This window comes from Penicillium brevicompactum (assembly GCF_028827555.1).
Source record: "Penicillium brevicompactum strain IBT 35665 chromosome Unknown utg000006l_segment0_segment0, whole genome shotgun sequence".
NCBI lineage: Eukaryota > Fungi > Ascomycota > Eurotiomycetes > Eurotiales > Aspergillaceae > Penicillium > Penicillium brevicompactum.
The window spans coordinates 2,185,712-2,205,430 of NW_026623209.1; the positions used below are offsets into that span (position 1 = coordinate 2,185,712).

Consider the following 19,719-nt stretch of genomic DNA (forward strand, 5'->3'; position numbering starts at 1 on the left):
ACGGGAGACCCGCTCTCGGCTTCACTACCAGACCGATGCCCCGGCTTTTCTGCGATAACGATAAAGATCCCGATTACCCGAATGGGAAGGTACATGCGGATATTCTCGACATCAACATCCAAGGTCCATGGTCTATATAAGATCCATAGCCACATGGAGTTTCGAGATTTACTCAAGTCTCAAACTCCCCGTTGATACCCTCTTCATCATGGCATCCGCCCCAGATACCGAGTCTATTCCAGGCTACACAATCTTCCGTGAGGGAGATTATGATAGTGTTGCCGCCGCCGCTATGTTGCCACAGGGCACTCCTCATCCTTTAGGTACGAAAACATCCTACACTTGATCTTAAAGATCAAAAGCTAACCGCCATAGATCAACTGTCTATTAAGGAGATTCCTGACGCCGCAAAGATCATTCGTGACTATGCCAGCCCCAAGTCTATCAAGTTCAACTGCCTCACTCTTCGTGAGCCCAAGAAGGCTGAATACCAGGCATTCCGCGCTGGCTCTGTTCCTGCCCCGGACCGTCGCGCCTTTGCCATTGTGATCGTGGCCAAGACCCACCAAGTCGCTGAGGTTGTGGCTAACCTCACCACTGGCAAGGTTGAGGAATGGAAGGAGGTCTCTGAAGTGATGCCCACTCTGACCCTCGAGGATCTCGATGTTATGGAGCGTATTGCCCGCAAGGACGCTCGTGTTATTCGCGCCTGCAAGGATATTGGTATTACCGATATGGACAAGGTCTTCCTCGACGCATGGGCCATCGGCATTGACGAGCGCTGGGGTTTCGAGCGTCGTCTCCAACAGGGTCTTGCCTACTACCGAAACTCCGAGTTTGACAACCAGTACGCTCATCCTCTGGACTTCTCCGTTGTTGCCGACACCGAGACCGAAGAGGTTCTCAGCGTCGATGTTCGCTACGTCAATGGCGAGCGTACTGCGGCCCCTCTCAAGGAGCACAACTACCTCCCCGAGTTCATTGGAGACAAGTACAACCATGACCGCCTCAAGCCCATTGACATCACCCAACCCCAGGGTGTTTCTTTCAAGGTCCGCGGCAACGAGCTCACCTGGGCCAACTTCAAAATGCACATTGGCTTCAACTACCGCGAGGGTATTGTCATCTCTGATGTTCGCACCCACGACATGTATGAGGACCGCGAGCGCACTCTCTTCAACCGTATTTCCGTTGTCGAGATGGTTGTTCCCTACGGCTGCCCCGAGAAGCCTCACCACAAGAAGCACGCCTTCGATGTCGGCGAGTATGGTACCGGTCTGATGACCAACTCCCTGAAGCTGGGCTGTGACTGCAAGGGTGCGATTCACTACATGGACGGTGTGATGTCTACTTCCAAGGGTGAAGCTGCTGTGATCAAGAATGCCATCTGCATCCACGAAGAAGACAACGGTCTCCTCTATAAGCACACTGACTACCGTGACGGCACTGTCATCTCTGCTCGTGACCGCAAGCTCATCGTTTCCCAAATCATTACTGCCGCCAACTACGAATACGGCTTCTACCACACTTTCACTCTCGATGGTACCTACAAGCTCGAGATGAAGCTTACTGGTATGCTCAACACCTACTGCATGCACCCCACCGAGACAGCCGCCCCCTACGGTACAGAGGTGGCTCCATCAATCAATGCCCACAACCACCAGCACTTGTTCTCCCTGCGCATCGACCCTGAGATCGACGGCACAAACAACTCCATCATCCAAAGCGATGCCGTCTCCGCAGAAGCCGCTGTCGGCTCCCCACAGAACCCCTACGGCAACGCCTTCTTAAGTAAAAAGACTCCCCTCCGCACATCCCTCGAGGGAGCCGCAGACTACTGCTACGAAACCAACCGCAGCTGGGACATCATCAACCCCAACCGCATGAACGCCATCGCCAAGAAGCCAGTCGGCTACAAGATCCTCAACAACAACTGTCCCCCGATGCTCGCCAAGCCCGGCTCCACGGTGTGGAAGCGTGCTGCCTTCGCCCGCCACCCTCTCTGGGTCACTCCCTACAAGGACTACGAGCTCTTCCCCGCCGGTGACTACGTCTGTCAGTCAAACGGTGAGGATGGACACCCCCACAACGGAACCATTGCCGACTGGGCCGCCCGCAACGAGAACATCGAGAACACCGATATCGTCTGCTACATGCAGTTCGGTCTCACTCATTTCCCGCGTACCGAGGATTTCCCTATCATGCCTGCTGAGCCAGTCAGCATCATGCTGCGGGCTTCCAACTTCTTCGAGAAGAACCCTGCTCTTTGGGTGCCTCCTTCTGCTATCTGTGTTGATACGCAGAGTAAAAATGCCTTCCCTTCTTCTTGCTGTGCGCCGAGTAAATCGCGCATGTAAGAGGTGGTGTTGAGAATGATGAAACGTGTACATAGTAAATAGTAAATAGTCTCTCAATTTTTTTGTTCATATCCTTATTTTGATCAATTGCTCATTTGGTTCATTCTCTATTCTACGCAGTATTATTAAGAGTTTGGCATAGAAGTAGGATCCCCAATCCCTAATTCTGTGTTCACGGCTTAGCCAATATTCCTTTTCTCGACCAATCATGATGACTCGACAATTACTTGGAGCCTTGGAAGGACTGCCAAAAAGACCGTTCAAAAGAGGTCCCGAAGTTGATGAATAGCTCTGTTCCTTTACCAATCGAAATATGAGATTAAGCCAATACATGACTACTCTTCTTTATAAGCAACTATCATAGTCTTTTTGGCCGCGCGTGAGCGCAGCACTGAGGCTTGTCATGGTTCTTCTCCATCTCGTGCCTCTTACGGTGTTATAACCTCCCCATCGTCAGGCGTTGTGCGCCCTGGAATGAACTCAATGATCTCAAAAGTATGTATATCATTCATTTATTTACATTCTATACAATTCCATAATCTAGATAATGTTCTTCAACTCCTGACCAGCAAGCAACCGTCTAAGATTATACCCAATCAGCGCCTCAGCCTCACGAGGCCGTCCACCAGCCGCATGAGGCGAAAGAATCAAATTAGGCGCCGCATAAAGCTTCGATCCCTTCGGCAGCGGCTCAACCGAGAAAACATCAAGCGCAGCACCACCGATACTACCACTCTCCAAAGCCTGAAGAAGCGCATCTTCATCAACAGAAGTACCCCGACCAACATTAACAACCCAAGCATGCTTAGGGAGCAACTTCAAGCGCTCAGCACTCAATGCACCATTGGTACTTTCAGATCCCGGCAAGATCATAACCAGCGCATCAGTCTTCGACAGCACATCAGGCAGCGAGTTCTCGCCAACAACGCGATAACCATCGCGCACGCCGTCGGAGCGCGCCACACCCGTGACGTTAGCGCCGAGAGCCGTAAGGACTGGCGCTAGCTTCTTGGCGATATTGCCAAAGCCCCAGATAGTGACGTTTGCGCTCTTGAGGGTCTTGAAGGTTCCTGGTTCGCGATCGCCCTGGGGTCCGCCCAGGTGAGCGGGCCATTCGCCGCGGGTCTGGAAGTCGCGCATTTGATCGAAGCGACGGGCTGCGTTTAGGAGGAGACCGAGAGTGTGTTCGGCGACTGTTTCATCGTGCAGGCCTGAGCCGGTGGTGATTGCGATACGGGAGGCGTCGAAGCCGGCGTTTAGGACGTCATTGGGGCCTGCGGCGAGGGATTGGATCCAGCGTAGGTTTTTCATGCGCGAGGCGGCGTCTTTCAGGTTGTCGGCTTTGTTGGCCCATGTTACGAGGAAGTCGGCGTCAATGAGGGATTCGGGGATCGGCGCGGTGACGTCGTATGGGTGTAGAGAGACGGAGTAGCCTTCGAGGGACTGGGTGTCTAGGCGGAGGGAGGTTGGGTAGAGGAGCTTCATTTTGGGAGTGATTTGTTTGGAGAGGTGCGCGAGGCGGGCGAGTGGTGACATTCCAATTGAGGGGTTGTTCTTGTTCTTAAAGTGAAGTCAAACGCCGCGGGGTTCGGCGGCAGGTCGGGCGGAGCTCCGCCGACCGGTCCCCGGTCGGTTATCGAAACCACGGGGCGTGGGGGTCGTTTGGGGGTTTACATGGACGGCTGGAATGAAGTGGAATTGCTTCGAGGGTTTTGTGCCTATTTACTTTTAAGATGAATGTGTATCGGCTAATTGGGTATCGCCTTTGAACAAGAATATAGAAATGTACAAAAAAAGAGAATATGTATACGAAAGCATAGCAAACGGAAACTCATCTCCGAGGTTTTTCCACCTATGAAGTTGCGTCTTTCTCTTCTTCAACAGCACCTGTCCCTGTCAAGAAGAAGTCCAGCTCACTGGGCCCGCCCTGGGAGTGTTCATTCTCAGCGAGCTGTTCCAGCAAACTGAGGAAAGGATCTTTCTCCAAAGATCCGCCCTCGCTACCGTTGGTCGTATGGGTCCCGCTAGTTTGGGACTGAGCACCTGGCGTAAGCGCGGTGGAGCCTTGCGTCATGCCGTTCAGGTTGGCGTGAGCAGCGTCGAAGGGGAATGTGGCGTACTGGGGGTTTGAGGGGGCGTTGGGGCTATGTTGAGAGATGCCTCGGTGAGAAAGGCGGGTGGAGAGAGACCAAAAGCTGAGGGGGAAAAGCCGGTGGGTAGATTAAGATGCTGTTCCGACAGGTCTCCTGTCTGGAGAGAGAAGATGGACGGGAGGGGTGATTGCTGAGACTGGTGGAATTGGAGGCTGGGGGAGAATGTATGGGGTTTCTGTGAGATTGATTGACGACGCTCAGTTTCTGGGCTTTGGTTTGATGCCAGTGGGGTTTCGGGTGCCGCCCTGGCATTGGAGTAGTAAGAAGATGGGGTTTGGTAAGGTGGTGCTGCCACTGGACGTTGGTAGAAGTGATCTTGGCGATCAATGAAGTTTGCGGCGCTTCTAGCCAGTCAGCAAACCGTGATCGAAGAATAGTTTATTGGAACATACCCTGTAGAGTCCTCTTCAGTGTCCGTCAGTCGCACATGGGATCCATCCAATGTCAGACCAGGGTATCGGTCGAGGAAGTCTTCAAGGTGGAAGACTGGCGAGAAGCGCATAGGGCTACTCGCCAGGTTGCGAACCAGCTCCGAGTGGCAGGTGTATATAGTCTGAAGTAGCTCGCGTTGGTGCTGTACACCAGTCCAAATGCCCCTCAGCCACGCGAGCTGATGCATTTCACGAGTCAAGAATTCCGCACTGGAAGAGAAGACCTCTCCCTCGCGGCCCTTGTAATGCACACCATGGACATGAACAGTACCGGCGGTGCATACACAGTAACCGACAAAGGCAGGCCACTCGACCAATGGGGAATTGCGGCCTAGTTCAACCAGCTCGGCGATAGCATTGGAGTGTGAAAAGCACAGATTTGTAGCCTCAATCTGCCACGACTGGTGCTGGCCAGTCCCGCGCAACTCTACCAAGTCAATTGGTAGGAAGGGGCGGTAGATCAAACAATGTACCAGGTGGTAGACCAGCTTGCTCAGCAAGAGGGTTGTGCTCTCTGAGTGACCGAATAATGCATCTATGGATGCAAAAACGTCCTGCGTGCCGGCTGCCCAGATGTCCAACTCCTGACGGATTTTGGAGAGATTAGAAAGCGCATGCCATGGGAAGTGTGAGTCACCCTTGACTCCACCGGCAGCAAGGTATTTATTAGTGACGCCAAGGATTCTTGTGATATCAATCAGCAAGGACGCAGCACTCGGTGATTTGCGTCGTGAGTCTGCCGAGTACTGGATGTTCGGACCCACGTGGAACAGCTCGCCTTCCATGTTCAGACCAGCTGCATGGGGTGACCATGAAGGTAAGCGCAGGACGATCGAATGATCAGATATCAGACACGGACGCCGGGAACCACAGTTAATGAACCGATCCATCAGGTAGACGGACCAGAACAGCCGACGCCTCATCTCCCGCTCAACAGGCGCGATATTCATCTTAGAAGGAGCTTCACGGTACAGATCTAGAGCGACAATCATGGCAACACAATTTGCTGTTCATTGTCAGCTGAATCACATCAAATCTTGAGTAATGCTTACAGAATGTCATGTAGGCCTTTTTCCCAAGGCCGTAGGCGTAGAACGCTTGCGAAAGTAACAGCAGCGTCTGCAGGCCTTCTACTGTGGGGTTGTCAACATCAATCAGGCATCTAGCCTGCAGCGCCGCCTCAAGTCCGGCACGGAACGGCTGTTCTTGTCCGGATGAAGTGTATCTAAGCCTGGTCAGCAAAGCGCGCATACAATGCATTTCAGCGATCGAACCTCGACGCCATTGCCGATATAGCCATGGCCAGAAATGGCGGTATTTGATTGAGCTGATGGCGCTGCCGCGTCGTCGCCTCGTCCAGGATGTAGAAAGGCTTTCCGTGCAGCCGCACGAAATATATGTCCAAAAGCGCATCTGAAAGCACCCCATGCGCCGGGGCTCGCTGAATGGTTGCTGGAGGGTTCGGTCTCGGGAATGGATCAGCCTGCGCCAAAGAACTTGGCGCGGGTCGCTCTGAGTAGATAAACGAGGTGTCGATGGTGTTGCGCCGGGTGGGGAAACTCGGAGGTTCGTCCGGGGTATCGGGAGAAGTAGGCGAAATGGGATTCTTTTCATCATGCAACCTCTTCTCCAGGCCATCGACTCGCTTTAAAAGCGCTTCCAGCACGTCGGTCTTCGGCCCTCGCTTTTTGGGAATCGCATCTACGATAAATCAGTGGGTGATCGTATGATGTTGACCGATCAATTCACCATAAACACATGGGCACTGGAAGACTTTGCACGCCTCACAACTCGGTCGCAAACGGTTACACTTGATCTGTGACGCGTCAATCAGAGAATCTCAATAGACAGTCATGAGGACTGACCTTGCGCTTGCGACAGGATTTGCAGTTCATTGTTTCACGCGGCTCGACCGTCACCCGGCGGGGCGTGAGACGGTCGATGCTGACCTGGGGACGAGACATGGCATCTACATGGGATTGAAGTCAGGGAGGAGGGGAGAATAAAAGAAGAAAGAAGGCCAAGAGGGACAAGGAGACAAGCGCATGGTTGTGGCGTTTGGTCTATGCCAGTTCAAGTTTTGCGGAGGAAGAAATGCGGAGAAGTGATGTGCCGCCGGACTTCCCACTTTTGGCGTGCTATTTCTTACTTGTCAGCTACTCTCGAGGTGAATACTGGGTCATGTACGGAGTACCCGAGTACGAAGGACTAGAAAGGACTTTCACTACAAGTTTGACTTCCATACCCTACTCCGTACCCCATATTCAGTACGACTCTCCTTAATCTAATCCCTGCAGGGGACCCGGGGAATTGCCTATTTTCACCCCCCTCTCCGTTAGGGCTTCCACGCTAACATCCGAGACGATCCCGGCATGGCTCATTACAATGGAGTTTAGTCTGATTTAGTCTTTAATTTAGTAAACTTCATATCACATGGGGATGCCCGCTTGGACCTTGTACTAATTTAGCCGAACTGTTCTCCGTACGGAGTAGAGCCCAGTACTATGCAGGCTCCGTATAGCACCCCCAGATTCCACTCCTCCTAAGCGCCTCTGTTTTGGAGACGGAACGTGGCCAATTCTCCCCTTTTGACTCCTTCATTCTGCAGCTTCTTGTCAAACTAATGCACGCCATAGACCTCTAATCTCAATGCGTGTGAGTATGCAGCATTAATTGTCCATAACAATTCAAGGCAGCACCCTTCCCCTGCGAACAAACTCCGCCATATCCCTCGCCGTCGCCGTCATCCCCTGCAATCCCTCCACAACCCCACCCCGATCCCCAGCACCCTTTTCCTGACTAACCTTGAACCGCCCCTCAATGCGCGTAATTTCAATCTGCATCCCGATGATGTTCTTCAGCAGTGCTGCAATATACTCTAATGGCGCATCGGCAATTTTCCAAGGTTTCGGGGGCGCCGCCGCGCTAGCGTCCCCCCGACGCCCGTCGATTTCATTCTCATCGGACCTCGATCCAGAATCCCCATATCCCATGATCCCCTCCTCACCTAGTCTGGCTAGGTCCCCTAGCTGCTGTCGTAGGAATGATTCAGTCTGTGGGTCCTGCGTGTCGTGATAGATGGTGGCACGGCCGTAGACTTGGACGGCTGCGTAATTCCAGGTCGGCGCGACGCGCCCGCCTGGTTTGGTGTCGGTGTAGAGATTTGGGGAGATGTAGTGGTCCACTGGGCTAGTGAATACGATCAACACTTCCTCGGGAAGAGTGTGTATTTCTTTCGGGGCTGTGAGTGCATCGGTTGGAAAGGCGCCAGGGACGGGCGTGGCGCTCCCCGAGGCTTCGATCATTGCCTTTCCTTGCGGATTTTGGCGGGCAATATGCCCGCGCAAGATGCCTAGTGACCCGGGAGCGTCATTGTTGTTCTCTGAGGCTAAAGGCTCGTCTAGGATCCAGGGGATGTGGCTGCATTGAAGGGTTGGGTGGTCTTGAGAGGGGAGAGATGTGGTCAAGACGCCAAGGCGGTGTTGTTGGATGAAAGAATGAAGCGTTGGCAGATCTCGCACTGCATGATCTGGACGAAGATGCATGTTTACCGAATGTGAATGTACACGAGAACAGAATAATGAGGGGTCAACCCCGGATTTTACTGATAAGCTTATCGCCGGACCTCGGGTCATTTCCAGGGCGAGGTTCCAAGGTTATTCCAAAGTCAACATGTAACTATCCAGAATCCAAGCAAATACGAGCCAGTTGGTGCATACTGCCCTCAATGATACAATGATGCACAGAGCCCAGGCCTTGCCTCAGGGTCCCCCCTGAAATCAAGAGAAAAAAAGCAAATGAGGCTCCATTATACCTTCCGAAATGACTCAAAAAAGAAAAATGGCTTGTCCCGAAAAGCATACCCAAGCAAGATCGCGAACCACTATTGGCGACGACATGCCCAAGCTGCACTAAGAATCAAATGCAATGCATTTCTAATACAAGGAACCAAGAAACCCCAAGAAACTCCAGCCTCCAACCCAAACTCCATTCCTCATCTCAATCTACGGACAAGACAAGAGGTGGTTAGAAGAGAGGTCTCCCAGACGCCATACGTACAAAGTCAAACGGCACATTCTGCCCAACGAGCAGTCTCAGCGTTTCAACTGTCGTCCAGGCGCTAACGTCCTCAGCCCCATACGCCGTCCACCCAGCCCCACTAGCAACAGCCAGGGGATCACCCTTCCTTGGCCCGTTGGTGAGATCGAGGTAAACCCTGCCGCGGGAAGTTGGCGATGACCGACCATTCGCGCCATAATGTCTCAGCAATGGCTGGACAAGCAGTGATTTCTCGGGTGGTAGTGCAGAGACGATGACAAAGGGCTGTTCCACCAGCTTGACGGATTGGATAGATGTAAAAGGCTCCAGGTCTGCGGACAAGGGTCCAGACGCTTTGAAGCCGACTGTGTAAATAGTGCCAACATCCAGGGAGCGCAGCGCAAAGATAGCGGGCGAGGCATCCGCCTCGGAGCCAGCGAGAATGATTGCTGCACGGGTGCTGTAAGCCGAAGGCACGTATTCGCGCGTGAGAGTCGCGCGAATGCCCTTCCAAGCGGCATTTTCACCGATAAACCGCGATGTGGCTCCGGCGTCACCGATCATCGCGATGGTGTCTACGAGGCCGATGGCGCGTGCGGCCTCGCTCACTGCGGGGATATAAGAGGTGGTGCTCGTGACAGGAGGATTCACGTAGGCGCCGCCAAAGTTCGAATGAGAGAGGATGGATTCCATGGAGCCTTTGAGGCCTCGGTCGATTGAGGTGAGGCTGTGCGGGAGGCCGAGCTCATTAAAACATTTTTCCATGAACATTGAGTGTGGTGTTGGACGGAATGAGCCAATTGCGTAGATATCACGCTTGGGTAGCTGACCCATTATATGCATGGCTTCATTGATCTCAGCTGCGCTGAGCTGGCCTGGCGCAGCGATCATTGGCAGGAGGGGGTGTGTTATTGGTGAGAAGACTGTGTTCAGAGCTCTGGATAACTGACCCATTTGGCCCATGTTGACTGCTGAGAGGAGAGGACCAGAGCCACGGCTTTTGATGGTTGAGCGGAAGTATTCTAGCTCATAGTTCTCCTCGATGGTGTGAACCATGGCGATCATTTTGACGATGTCGGCATATTTCGCGCTTTCGGTGAAGATGCGGTGGGCTTCTTCGGATGTCCATTTCCAGTTCCCAGAAAAATCGTGGAACGCAGAGAGGATCATGCTGTGACCCTTCTTCTCAAAAAGACTGCGTCTGATCTCTTCCGGTAGCCATACTTCAACATCAATATACTCCACTCCCCACTGAATCGCTCGCCGGAGATACTTATAAGATAACATGGGGTCATCAACGGGGAACTTTCCGTTCTCCCTTGTACACCTTGCAGTAAAAATAATAGGCAACTCAGTATGTTGTCTGAGTAGCATCAACTGCTGCCCAACATACTTCAAACTCGGAACAGGAGGAGCACCCTCCCCAGGCTCAACGAGCAAATCCACACGAATCTCCACAGCATCCGAACCAACAGACAAGATATCCAAATTTGGCAAAGCAGCATGCACATCCGGGAAGGTAGTCGAAATAAAATTGGTTCTGGTTTTCGTACGCAAATCATCATGCGGCCTCGTCTGACCAAGAACCAAAGACAAGAATCGCGAAAGGTCCCGGCGCAAGAACGGACTCTGCGAATATAGAAACTCATAGTCACAGCTCTCCGTCAGCGCATCATCTGGCGCCGTCCCATCTCCAACGCAGTGCGTGTTGACCAGGACTATAGAAGATCGATCCTGCAAGCTCGCCAAGTCACGCGCCAGCACTCCCAGCACAGCATTGCGCGCGCGTGTCTCCGTTGTCCACGGCTTGCCCAGAACCTCAGCAGCTAGCTGTACGATATGACCCTGGTTTTCGCCGTGGACGATAGCGACCGTGCCGACGTGCGCGGGGACCAATATCACAGGCTCTTCTTGGGGCGCGGATATGGGCGGTGGAGTCGGAATAACAGTGATCGGAATAGAGACCTCTGGATCCGGCTTGAGAGCCGAGACGGAATCGAGTAGCGGCGTCGCCATGTGCGTAATGGCGGTGGGAATCATCGCATAACAGAGAGCGTTTTCATACTTGACGAGAGGACGTTGAATTTCCAAGATTCGAGAAGCAGAAAGTCAAAGGGGGGGAATTTACAGGTATCCGTGGGCCGGATATTTAGAGAAATCGGAAAAGGAGGAGCCCCAAGGGGGACTAGCTTTCTATGGGGTAAGAGACTGGAACGAATTGGGTAAAGAGGCCCAGTAGCCAAATGAAATGCATTTGCGGCGATGGAAGAACTTGGTGCAGTTATGCGCAGCACTGGAGCCCGAAAAGACGCGGGGAAAAGTGGGAAGCGGCGTTGGGTTTCTCCGCCAATCACGTCGAGGATGATCTATAATCTACACGAATTTGTCCGATACACACTTTTGAACACCATAATTGCCACCTATTTGGTCGTAGATATCGGGCTGGGCTTAGAGCCGAAGCCACTGCCGTCTCAGACCCTGAATGTTGACCAGGGCGTGGTACTCTCTAGAGGTGTTGCAAGGGGTGACAGGAGGCATCACCTGAGAATGAACGATCTGATACGAGGGAAAAAGGTTACAGCCTCGGAGTAGATTGGCGAGCAGGATGCTACCTCATGTGTCATTACTCTAATCCAGTGCTATTAAAGAGCCAGCGGGATATATTAGGCAAATGGCTACAAGGGTCAAGCAACGGTCTCAAGATAAGGCTCCATACCCAGCATATGGAATTCTATGTCTGGCGCAATTAGTTGTCAAGGTACATAAGTAACACACGTACATGATGTGATAGGAGAGGTAAAAACGAAAAAGATCCGCCCAATTCATTGCAAACAGATAGAAAGATACCAGCCAAGTCAGGGTATTGGGCAAAGGCACATAAAGCAAAAGGTATTGAAATGGCAATAATCACCATAAGGAATCGCTTTTTTTGTTCACGGTTCCAGGCATCAAGCCGGAGTCAAGACACTATGTACGACAAATATGACGGACTGTTTGACCTTCAATATCGGCGGACAATAAAGTTCAAAGAAGGGAAAGTTGCATCCGCAGCACCAATCAAAACAAGTCTCGCGAAATTGTGGGACGTCGCCGAGCCAGCGGCGACATCAGTGTCCGAAACAGACCTCAAACAATTGGACGGGCGGAAGCCAGTCCAGGCCGAGCCGGGCCGCAAGAAGGGTTTCAGGTTCAAGGAGAGACATAAGTCTGAGCTGGACCCACCGCGCAGACGGCGATGGAAAGACAAGAGTCTAAATGCACCAATTAGCTCGGGGGAGATATGGCGAGGCCATTCATGAGGTTGGGCAAGGGCTTTCTGCGCGCAGTATTGGCTGTTTTAGAGACCCGTGGGGCGCCGTGGATCATGCGGGGCTCGGTCATCAGGCTGGTGTCGAGTTTTGCCGGTGCTGCGAAATGGTCAGTGGATAGAACAATTAGGCTGAACACTTTAACATACCTCGTGTGATGACCCTGCCATAATCGGTGGCGAGATTTTGCTGGCTACGGCTGCTTGGAGGGAAGAAGGTGGCGCTGGCTGTGCGCCAGAGGTGGTTAGAGGTGTCTGAGAGGAAGTCTGTTGTTGAACGGCCAGAGAAGATCGATGTGCGGCCGCGGTTGCGCTTTGAAAGCACAATTTCGTCGAACAAGGCCATTCGAGGGTCCTTGGACTTCGGGCTCGTGCGCTCACGGTCACTGATAAACTCGTTGAAACCTAAAACATGGTCAGTTTGTGTGTGGTAGGTGTATGATGAAGCCGCTTACCTTGAGTTTGTTGCAGAATCGCAATGTATTCAGCATGTTCGCTAGGAAGACTTTTCATGAAAGCTTCGACGTTGAAAGTGTAAAACAACCCTTGCTTCTTCTTTTCGCTACTCGCTGGTGCAAGGAACTTCTTGTACGTGTAGAACAAGCTGGCGAAACATCTCACGAACGCAGCGCGGACCTGGTCGGGATGGAAGGCAGCATCACACGGTAGACAGACCATGGATGCACAGCGGTTGTGGACGGTCAATTTACAGGCAGAACATTTGTACATGCCTTCTTCAGCCTGATCATCGCAAATAGCACATGTCAACTTATCGTCCCACATCTGTGCCTGGAAGAAGTGGCCCTCGGCCCAGCATGTCCCTTCATTGCTGCCTACAGGCTGCACGGAGGATTGTGGCACAATGGTCGATGCGGCAATAGTCGACTGCGCATAAACAGACGGGGCATAGGTGGATCCACCCCCGTATTCTGTGTTGAGTGTGGTCACCGAGAGGTTAGATGCGTGACCCAGGAATGGAGCACTCGGTCGACGAGACATTCCGAATGACGAACTCCGACGAGACGCAGCATCGAAGTGACCTGAGCGCTTCTCGCGCAAGGAGGCCTGCAACGCCATGCCGGAATCATTGCGGGATGAAGGCGTGGGTGGGGGTGGGGGGAAGAAACCAGAAGTAGGCGAGCTCTCTCTGGGGGATGGTGGAGATGCACCCGCCCTGACAGTTGAGCTGGTTCCAGGACGCTCATTACCGCGAGACGAGTATCCACGTGAGGGACCGGCCTCGTTGCGGGCGTGCAGGAATACATTGAAGATTGGCGGCGTGTAGGAGCCTGGGAGAACGGCGGTCGAGCCGAATGCGCTGGAATTCAGACCGACGTACTTGGCGAGATTAGTTGCAGGCGCTTTTGAAGTGAAAGTAGCCTTGCTCTCGGACAAGAAGGCGTCCCATGGGTATGTCTCAATTGCATATGCAGGAGGCCCGGTGGGAACGTGGCATCGTCCGTGCTGAGGAGCGGCCAATTGCAGCAACGACAAAAGCTTCCTGCGTTGATGGCGTGGGAGAGGAGTGGGCTGGAAGGTACTCTCGATCATATTGTTGTCCAAATCAATGAGGACAAAGTCGTCGGTCGGCAGCTCCACTTTCTCGTATCGGCGCTCAATGCCGACAATGTATGGACAGGGTGCCTCGAGGGCTTGGATCAAGCGCGCGGGGAGAACAGGAATAAGAACTCCTGTCCACTCCAGGGGAAACAAGAGGTCAACCAGTGCCCTTGTGGCGAGATACAACATGGAAGTGTGACTGGACAGGAAGATGATGCGGGCTTCGGTCAAAGCGTACTGTATCTAATTAGCAAAGCACAATCGATCTCAGAATGAACGCTTACCTCGAACAGAATGAGAATGTTCGGTACCGATAATGTTCGGAACAGAGCATACAAATCAGTCTAACAGGTGGTCAGTAAATCGCAGCCAAGGAACTCTAACAAAATTGCAAAGCACTTACATTCCGAGAGCCGGGGATTTCGTTTGGTGCCTCCTTTCGCGCAAACAGTCGCAGCTCACGAATCGCGAGTTCCACCTGAGTCTTTGAAGATATCGGCGCAAATGCTTCTGTGCAGAGATTCATGACATATCGCTCCAGTGGCTGCCATAGACCCATTCGGGGGGACGGCGGAGGCACATGCTGGACACCACCTTCTGTCATAGGCACCACGATAGCCTTGAGCCACTCCTTCCAAAAGCTTGTCATGGTGCTTTCTCGGCCCAGAATACCGTAAGAACGGGGGATCCAGAAGCCCGTGTCACCATCGGTCAGGCCCTCAATCTTCGAGGCCGCGCCGTGACGGACGGGGCGTAAGAGGTCGGTCATCAGTCCGATCTTCTCTTCTACTGCACTGATCTCATCTTCCAGTTGTTCTCGAGATTCGGATCCTGATTGGACCGTCGGGAGCTGAGCTAGCAATCTGGACAATTTGGCCCTTTCTAATGCCAGCCGCTCGCCTAGACTTGCGGCGAGTTCACGCTCCTCGTCGGTCATGTTGTCTTTCCGCCATTCCTCGCACCGCTTCTCGAGCTCCTCTGCTGCATTCTGGTTCAGTGGTATCCACATAGTCACGCAAATCGCATGCAGCCTCGACCCATTGTCCGTTGTCATAGCGAACCCGTGCCAAGTCGATCGCGGTCGCTGGTCGGAGGACACAATATTGATATCGTTGGGGAAGGCGAACATGGGAACATAGTCGGGGAAGTTGCCGCGCTGCTTCAACTCGTCTGGCATGCTTCGTGTGGGGTATCGGTCGAGAAGAACAGGCTCAAAGCGCCGTTTCAAAGGGTGCATTGTGGGGGAGATCTCGAGGGGTTGGGGGACGGGGATAACCGAATTGTAATTGCTAAGTCGTCGGGAGGTTCGTACCGAGGCTGATAATGTTAGTAAGGATCTTGCAGGTATTCGCACAGTACTTACACTGACGAGCGACAGATGGCTGCCGCTTCATGCTGTTCATATCCCGGAATGCCATGTGTCGGCGCACGCTGCCAATGCCTGATCGCAGCAGATTCCCACCAGGGGAGGGTGAATCCTCCGATACAATCTTCTGCGTACGAACTCGGGATCGCGGGCGGGTATTCGGGGTGATAGCACCGGCACTGAGACTCAGGTCGGTCAGAAAGGAGTCGCGCTCGTTGGCGAACTTGTATAAAGCGGAGTCGAAATCGAAGTCATCTGAGAAGAGGGCCGAGGCGCGCAGGGGCGAGGAACCACCCTTGACGGTCATACTGCTGCGATTGCTGTTGCTCCCACCATTTGTGCCTTCCGAGGTTTTGGAGAGGGTGGATAGTCGTTGGACGGAGCTCCGGCGACTGACACCGGTAAACAGCATGGAGTTGGGTCGAGAGGGATCGGGATTGTATTCCTCTTCGGCGTCGGCATCTTCTTGAATGGTGTCTGCGAGGGCAGGACCAGGGGAGGCAGCGCCATTGGTACGGTAGTCTTCGCCCAATCTTTTGAAAGTGTCCAGAATCTCCGTACCATCCACGCCGGCGATCCAAAAGTAGTCGGCGAGGGGGGCGCCCTCCGAGGAGGAGCTGGAGCTTGAGGGCATTGTAAGAGTCGCAGAGGACTTTCAATTAATATTGTAATTGTCACCACATCAGAGTTCCCAGTCGAATGCCGTGCAAAGGAACAGATAAAAATGGGGGAACGGGAGGGAGGGGCAGTCAAGAGCGAAGATCAGTTCCGGGAACTTCCAACGTTGTATTGAAAAAGGAGTGTTTTGCGCTTTGCAATTCCACTTCTTTCGACTTGTGATTTTTGGCGGGTTTTTTTATTTGTTTATTTTAAGGCTTTGGGCATAAGTACTGAATTTCTTTTCCTTTTTATTTTCACCCCGGATAGTTGCGTAGGGTATGGAGTACGAATGCTCGATATAATCTCTGCTACTCCGTACTCCGTATGTTCTTATTTAAATCTGCATTTTTGTGTTCTTTTTTTCTTTCTTTTATTTTTACTAGAATTATCTTAAGTATACAGGACCCTGCCAACCATAGCCCTAGCCTTACACAAGAGTCTGACACCGTAGCGACCTGCAGCACCTTCTGCAGGGTGGCTGGACTCCTAGGGGCTCCAGACTCCCACCGAATCATAATGCACATTTCCAATCCTGATACAAAATGTATCACTAAGCGTATAATATTGCTTTGCCAAACAGACCCTGGCCATACTCCGTACTCCGTAGAATTCCACGCAGTAGCCCTGAGGCCCGAAAGACAATTCCTTGCCCTCGGATAATCCGCAAAGACAAATAGGGCTCAGGAGGGCACGACCCATGGTTAATGAAGTCACTAGCTAACGGCTGAGGAACTTGTCCGTCGGAAAAAGCACGCGGGCGGGGCCTCAGTCAGGGAGAAAGGGCGTTCGTCTGGGTTGATATTGCGCTATGATCTTCGGCACTTGCTTAAGGGGATGACTAGGTAGTCAGGGTAGTCAGTTAGGGTAAGACATGGCGTTTGGTGATATTTTGGGAACCCAGAGAGCGCCACAATGTTATTCTTTTATAAACTAGAGTGCTTTGACGCATTTTCAAGACTCCTTTTAACTTTCAGGGGCTGAGTTGATCAGTAAGCGTCGTGTGAGACTCTGTATACTTACCTGGTGGTCGATATATTGGGTACCTCTTGCGCTCGAACAGGCATTGATATCCTTGCAATTTGTTTCTTTCAGACCGTTTCGGATCATTTTCTTACTCGTACATTCTTCGCATAGTACAGTATAACTATTGAATGTCTAACCAGGAGACTAAGTGGAGCAGACTCTCCCCGGGGAGACGATCTATACTGCAGTGGGAGGAAGTGGAGAGAAGCGAGTTTGCCAAGTGTATCAGTTTCCACGGTTCCTGCTATAGTACTTTTACGGAGTGCTGTCTTTTGAGTTCAATATCAAAGGAATGCATAGTTGAGGTCAGTACGGAGTACGGAGTATTCAGCCATTGACGAGCTTGGAAGTTAAGCATAAAAAGAGGCAAGCTCTCGGGTAGAAAAGGGCGAACTGTCTCACAAACGGCTGACGGGTCTGACGCGGCACCGATAGCCCTTTTCAGTCGCAAGGATACCAAGACTGTTCCAATCCGCAGGATATCTCCCCGTGCTTATTTTACTTGTACATTAGTACGGAGTACCTGCCTGAATAATTCTTTCCCACGCAGCTAACTCCTAGCTACCGCACTAACCGCCTCTAAACGAGAAAGCGGAGCCTGCCATGTCCCAACCTCAGCCCGAACTCAACTATACTCCCTATCGCAAACAAAGATTATGAAAAAAAAAGCAATTCTCGATATTATCATGGCAACTCTGTTACGAGTCAGGAGATAAACCCCATATTTCCACGTCTTAGATCGGGCGGAATCCATTCGCCAGAGTCTAGAACTTCTTGATTCCACAAATATCGAGTCTGGGCTCTTAGAGACTCTCTGTATACATGCCCAAAATACCATTTCGATCTGTGACATCCCGCGCACTACGTGGCCCTACCGGGGAGAAATGTTTTCAGTTTCGGCCCTAAAAATTGCCCGAGAGCTTCGGGCACTGCGCGTAAGTGCAACAAACTTAAGCATTGGCTGCATCATAGCCCCTAGTGGCGGCAGGGGGGGCGTGTGCGGCTCGGCTGATCAGAGCCTCAGTACTTCGTACTACTTATTGGGAACTACAACTTTGGCGACACTCATTCTCACACTTCTGTACTTCGTACACCCATTCACCCTAGGTAGGAAGCTGCTGTCGTGATATCGTGTCCCAGTGGGGCGTACAAGTTCACCCTTGCCGCAAGCCCTGCAACCCGCCGAATCAACAACCGTAGCACAGCAGCGGGAAGGGCAACCCGTGCACACCGCGTTTCGCGGTTTCAAGTGCGTTTCCGGCTCATCAGGTTGCCCGTCGTCAGGAATCCCTTGTCCCCCATTGCGCCCCGCCATTCAATCGACAATTGCCCCAGCGTAGCACGTCCATCCCGCCGTAAATCCTTCTGGAGCGTCTCCAGCCCCTCGTTCTGGCCTTCCTCTTGTTCCACCAGATATGCAACTTGCAGGACATCCCGTGGGTTGAGGGTGGGCAATGCGGGTGTGTCGGGATTCATGGTATCCCAGTTGAGCGATTTGGATTGGAACGGTGGCTTGGGATTTAGTTTGGTTTGCTTTCCATCCCCTGTTAGCATCGCGCCCGGCCAGGCTCAGTCTGATCGGATAATTCTCACCTTGACCACCACGGCGCCTTCGCCCACGTTTTCCAGCTGCGCTTCCAGCGCATATCGGAGTAATCTCGTTTTCCCGTACGGTCCGAGGGATTTGTTGTCGACTTCCAGTGGCGGAAGCTCGGAAGCTTTGGTCCGCACGCTCAAACATGGCTGTGCCACGAATTGGTATAATTTGCGAAATGTTCGCACCCGCCCACTGGCGGCTTGCGAGTCCGAGCCAATTCTTGTCTCGGTATAGCTGACGCTGACGGCGAGCACGTGATTCCCTTCTTCCTTCAGATCGAATCGTACGATTTTTTGTAGTGATTCGCCAATCTTCAGCCCTTCTGTTAATGCGGTATCGCTGGGTGGATCGAGCTCTAATGCGGCCACCGAGGAAGGAGTCGTCATCTCTGCGACAATGCGCACAGATGTGAGGATTCGTTCTTCGTCATCGTCGTCAATCTCGTTATTTGCGCTGAGTGTGCATCCAAATGTCTCTCCGACGTAGACGGATCCGAAAGATGGAGGCAGAGTGAGCTATCATAGTAAGCTTTGACTCCCGGTGAAACTGTCCATGGCTAGGCTCACCAGTGGTGATAGTATAAACTTATCATCGGAGGCGCCCGGAGGAAAACTGAGCGATGCTTTCGTTGAGATTGTGGTGTTGGACGTCGGGAGGGGGTACTGGTAACTGAGGGATGGCCGCGCAAGTCTAGTGGAGGTCAGAGCCTGCTTCGATGCGAGTACAGAGGGTCTTCATTACCGCAAGACTAATCATTTCACGATCAGCATATGGCTCCGACTCTGACTTGTGTCGGCGTACCTTTCAGGGAGACAGCATGTGGTTCTTTTGGGGCATCGGCGCCTGATAGAGCGCGCGGACGAGCCATGTCGGATTCCTGAGCTGAAATGCCGACAGAAATTGAGAGCTATATCAGTCTGCACCCTTCGTGACGTGTGGAGTATGAAGTCATGGAGGTCGAGTTGGAGGGTCGAGCGATAGCGATAGCGAAGCTAGGCAAACAGTGCAAACACAAGTATATACCCCATTCTCGCAACGTCATCAGAGATGATTACGGCAATACGTAGGTGCGTTGGAGTTTATGGTAAATATTGATTGCTTTGTCTGTGGGAAAATACTGTTTTAAGTCTTAGGTTCTGACATACTCCGAGGAAGACAGTCTGTGTGGCCTTTAGCATAAGGGCTCGAGGTATGTTGCCTGGGGTAATACATTGATCATTACTGATA

General features: G+C 52.4%; 7 protein-coding genes across 7 annotated transcripts; 1 reads left to right on the plus strand and 6 right to left on the minus strand.

The window, feature by feature from the left end:
• Positions 1-208: 208 nt before the first annotated feature.
• On the plus strand, positions 209-2,357 carry N7506_009032 (peroxisomal copper amine oxidase; the record flags this gene model as incomplete). The annotated part of the gene is made up of 2 exons (XM_056958325.1): positions 209-323; positions 376-2,357. The coding sequence occupies 2 exons, from the start codon at positions 209-211 to the stop codon at positions 2,355-2,357; spliced, it is 2,097 nt and encodes a 698-aa protein (XP_056807715.1).
• A 540-nt stretch (positions 2,358-2,897) lies between these two features.
• On the minus strand, positions 2,898-3,842 carry N7506_009033 (phosphoglycerate dehydrogenase; the record flags this gene model as incomplete). The annotated part of the gene is made up of 1 exon (XM_056958326.1): positions 2,898-3,842. One exon carries the CDS (start codon positions 3,840-3,842, stop codon positions 2,898-2,900), a length of 945 nt encoding a protein of 314 aa, XP_056807716.1.
• Positions 3,843-4,209: 367 nt separating this feature from the next.
• N7506_009034 (transcription factor domain-containing protein) lies at positions 4,210-6,905 on the minus strand (the record flags this gene model as incomplete). Its single annotated transcript, XM_056958327.1, has 7 exons — positions 4,210-4,421; positions 4,478-4,851; positions 4,903-5,947; positions 5,994-6,166; positions 6,216-6,642; positions 6,691-6,757; positions 6,807-6,905. The coding sequence occupies 7 exons, from the start codon at positions 6,903-6,905 to the stop codon at positions 4,210-4,212; spliced, it is 2,397 nt and encodes a 798-aa protein (XP_056807717.1).
• A 723-nt stretch (positions 6,906-7,628) lies between these two features.
• On the minus strand, positions 7,629-8,486 carry N7506_009035 (FMN-binding negative transcriptional regulator; the record flags this gene model as incomplete). Its single annotated transcript, XM_056958328.1, has 1 exon — positions 7,629-8,486. The coding sequence occupies one exon, from the start codon at positions 8,484-8,486 to the stop codon at positions 7,629-7,631; it is 858 nt and encodes a 285-aa protein (XP_056807718.1).
• A 481-nt stretch (positions 8,487-8,967) lies between these two features.
• N7506_009036 (type I 3-dehydroquinate dehydratase) lies at positions 8,968-11,019 on the minus strand (the record flags this gene model as incomplete). Its single annotated transcript, XM_056958329.1, has 1 exon — positions 8,968-11,019. One exon carries the CDS (start codon positions 11,017-11,019, stop codon positions 8,968-8,970), a length of 2,052 nt encoding a protein of 683 aa, XP_056807719.1.
• A 1,224-nt stretch (positions 11,020-12,243) lies between these two features.
• N7506_009037 (dDENN domain protein) lies at positions 12,244-15,846 on the minus strand (the record flags this gene model as incomplete). The annotated part of the gene is made up of 6 exons (XM_056958330.1): positions 12,244-12,386; positions 12,437-12,691; positions 12,742-14,083; positions 14,131-14,190; positions 14,250-15,163; positions 15,210-15,846. 6 exons carry the CDS (start codon positions 15,844-15,846, stop codon positions 12,244-12,246), a joined length of 3,351 nt encoding a protein of 1,116 aa, XP_056807720.1.
• Positions 15,847-18,140: 2,294 nt separating this feature from the next.
• Positions 18,141-19,360, minus strand: N7506_009038 (trafficking protein particle complex subunit 13; the record flags this gene model as incomplete). The annotated part of the gene is made up of 5 exons (XM_056958331.1): positions 18,141-18,428; positions 18,489-19,007; positions 19,059-19,182; positions 19,234-19,240; positions 19,294-19,360. The coding sequence occupies 5 exons, from the start codon at positions 19,358-19,360 to the stop codon at positions 18,141-18,143; spliced, it is 1,005 nt and encodes a 334-aa protein (XP_056807721.1).
• Positions 19,361-19,719: the final 359 nt, after the last annotated feature.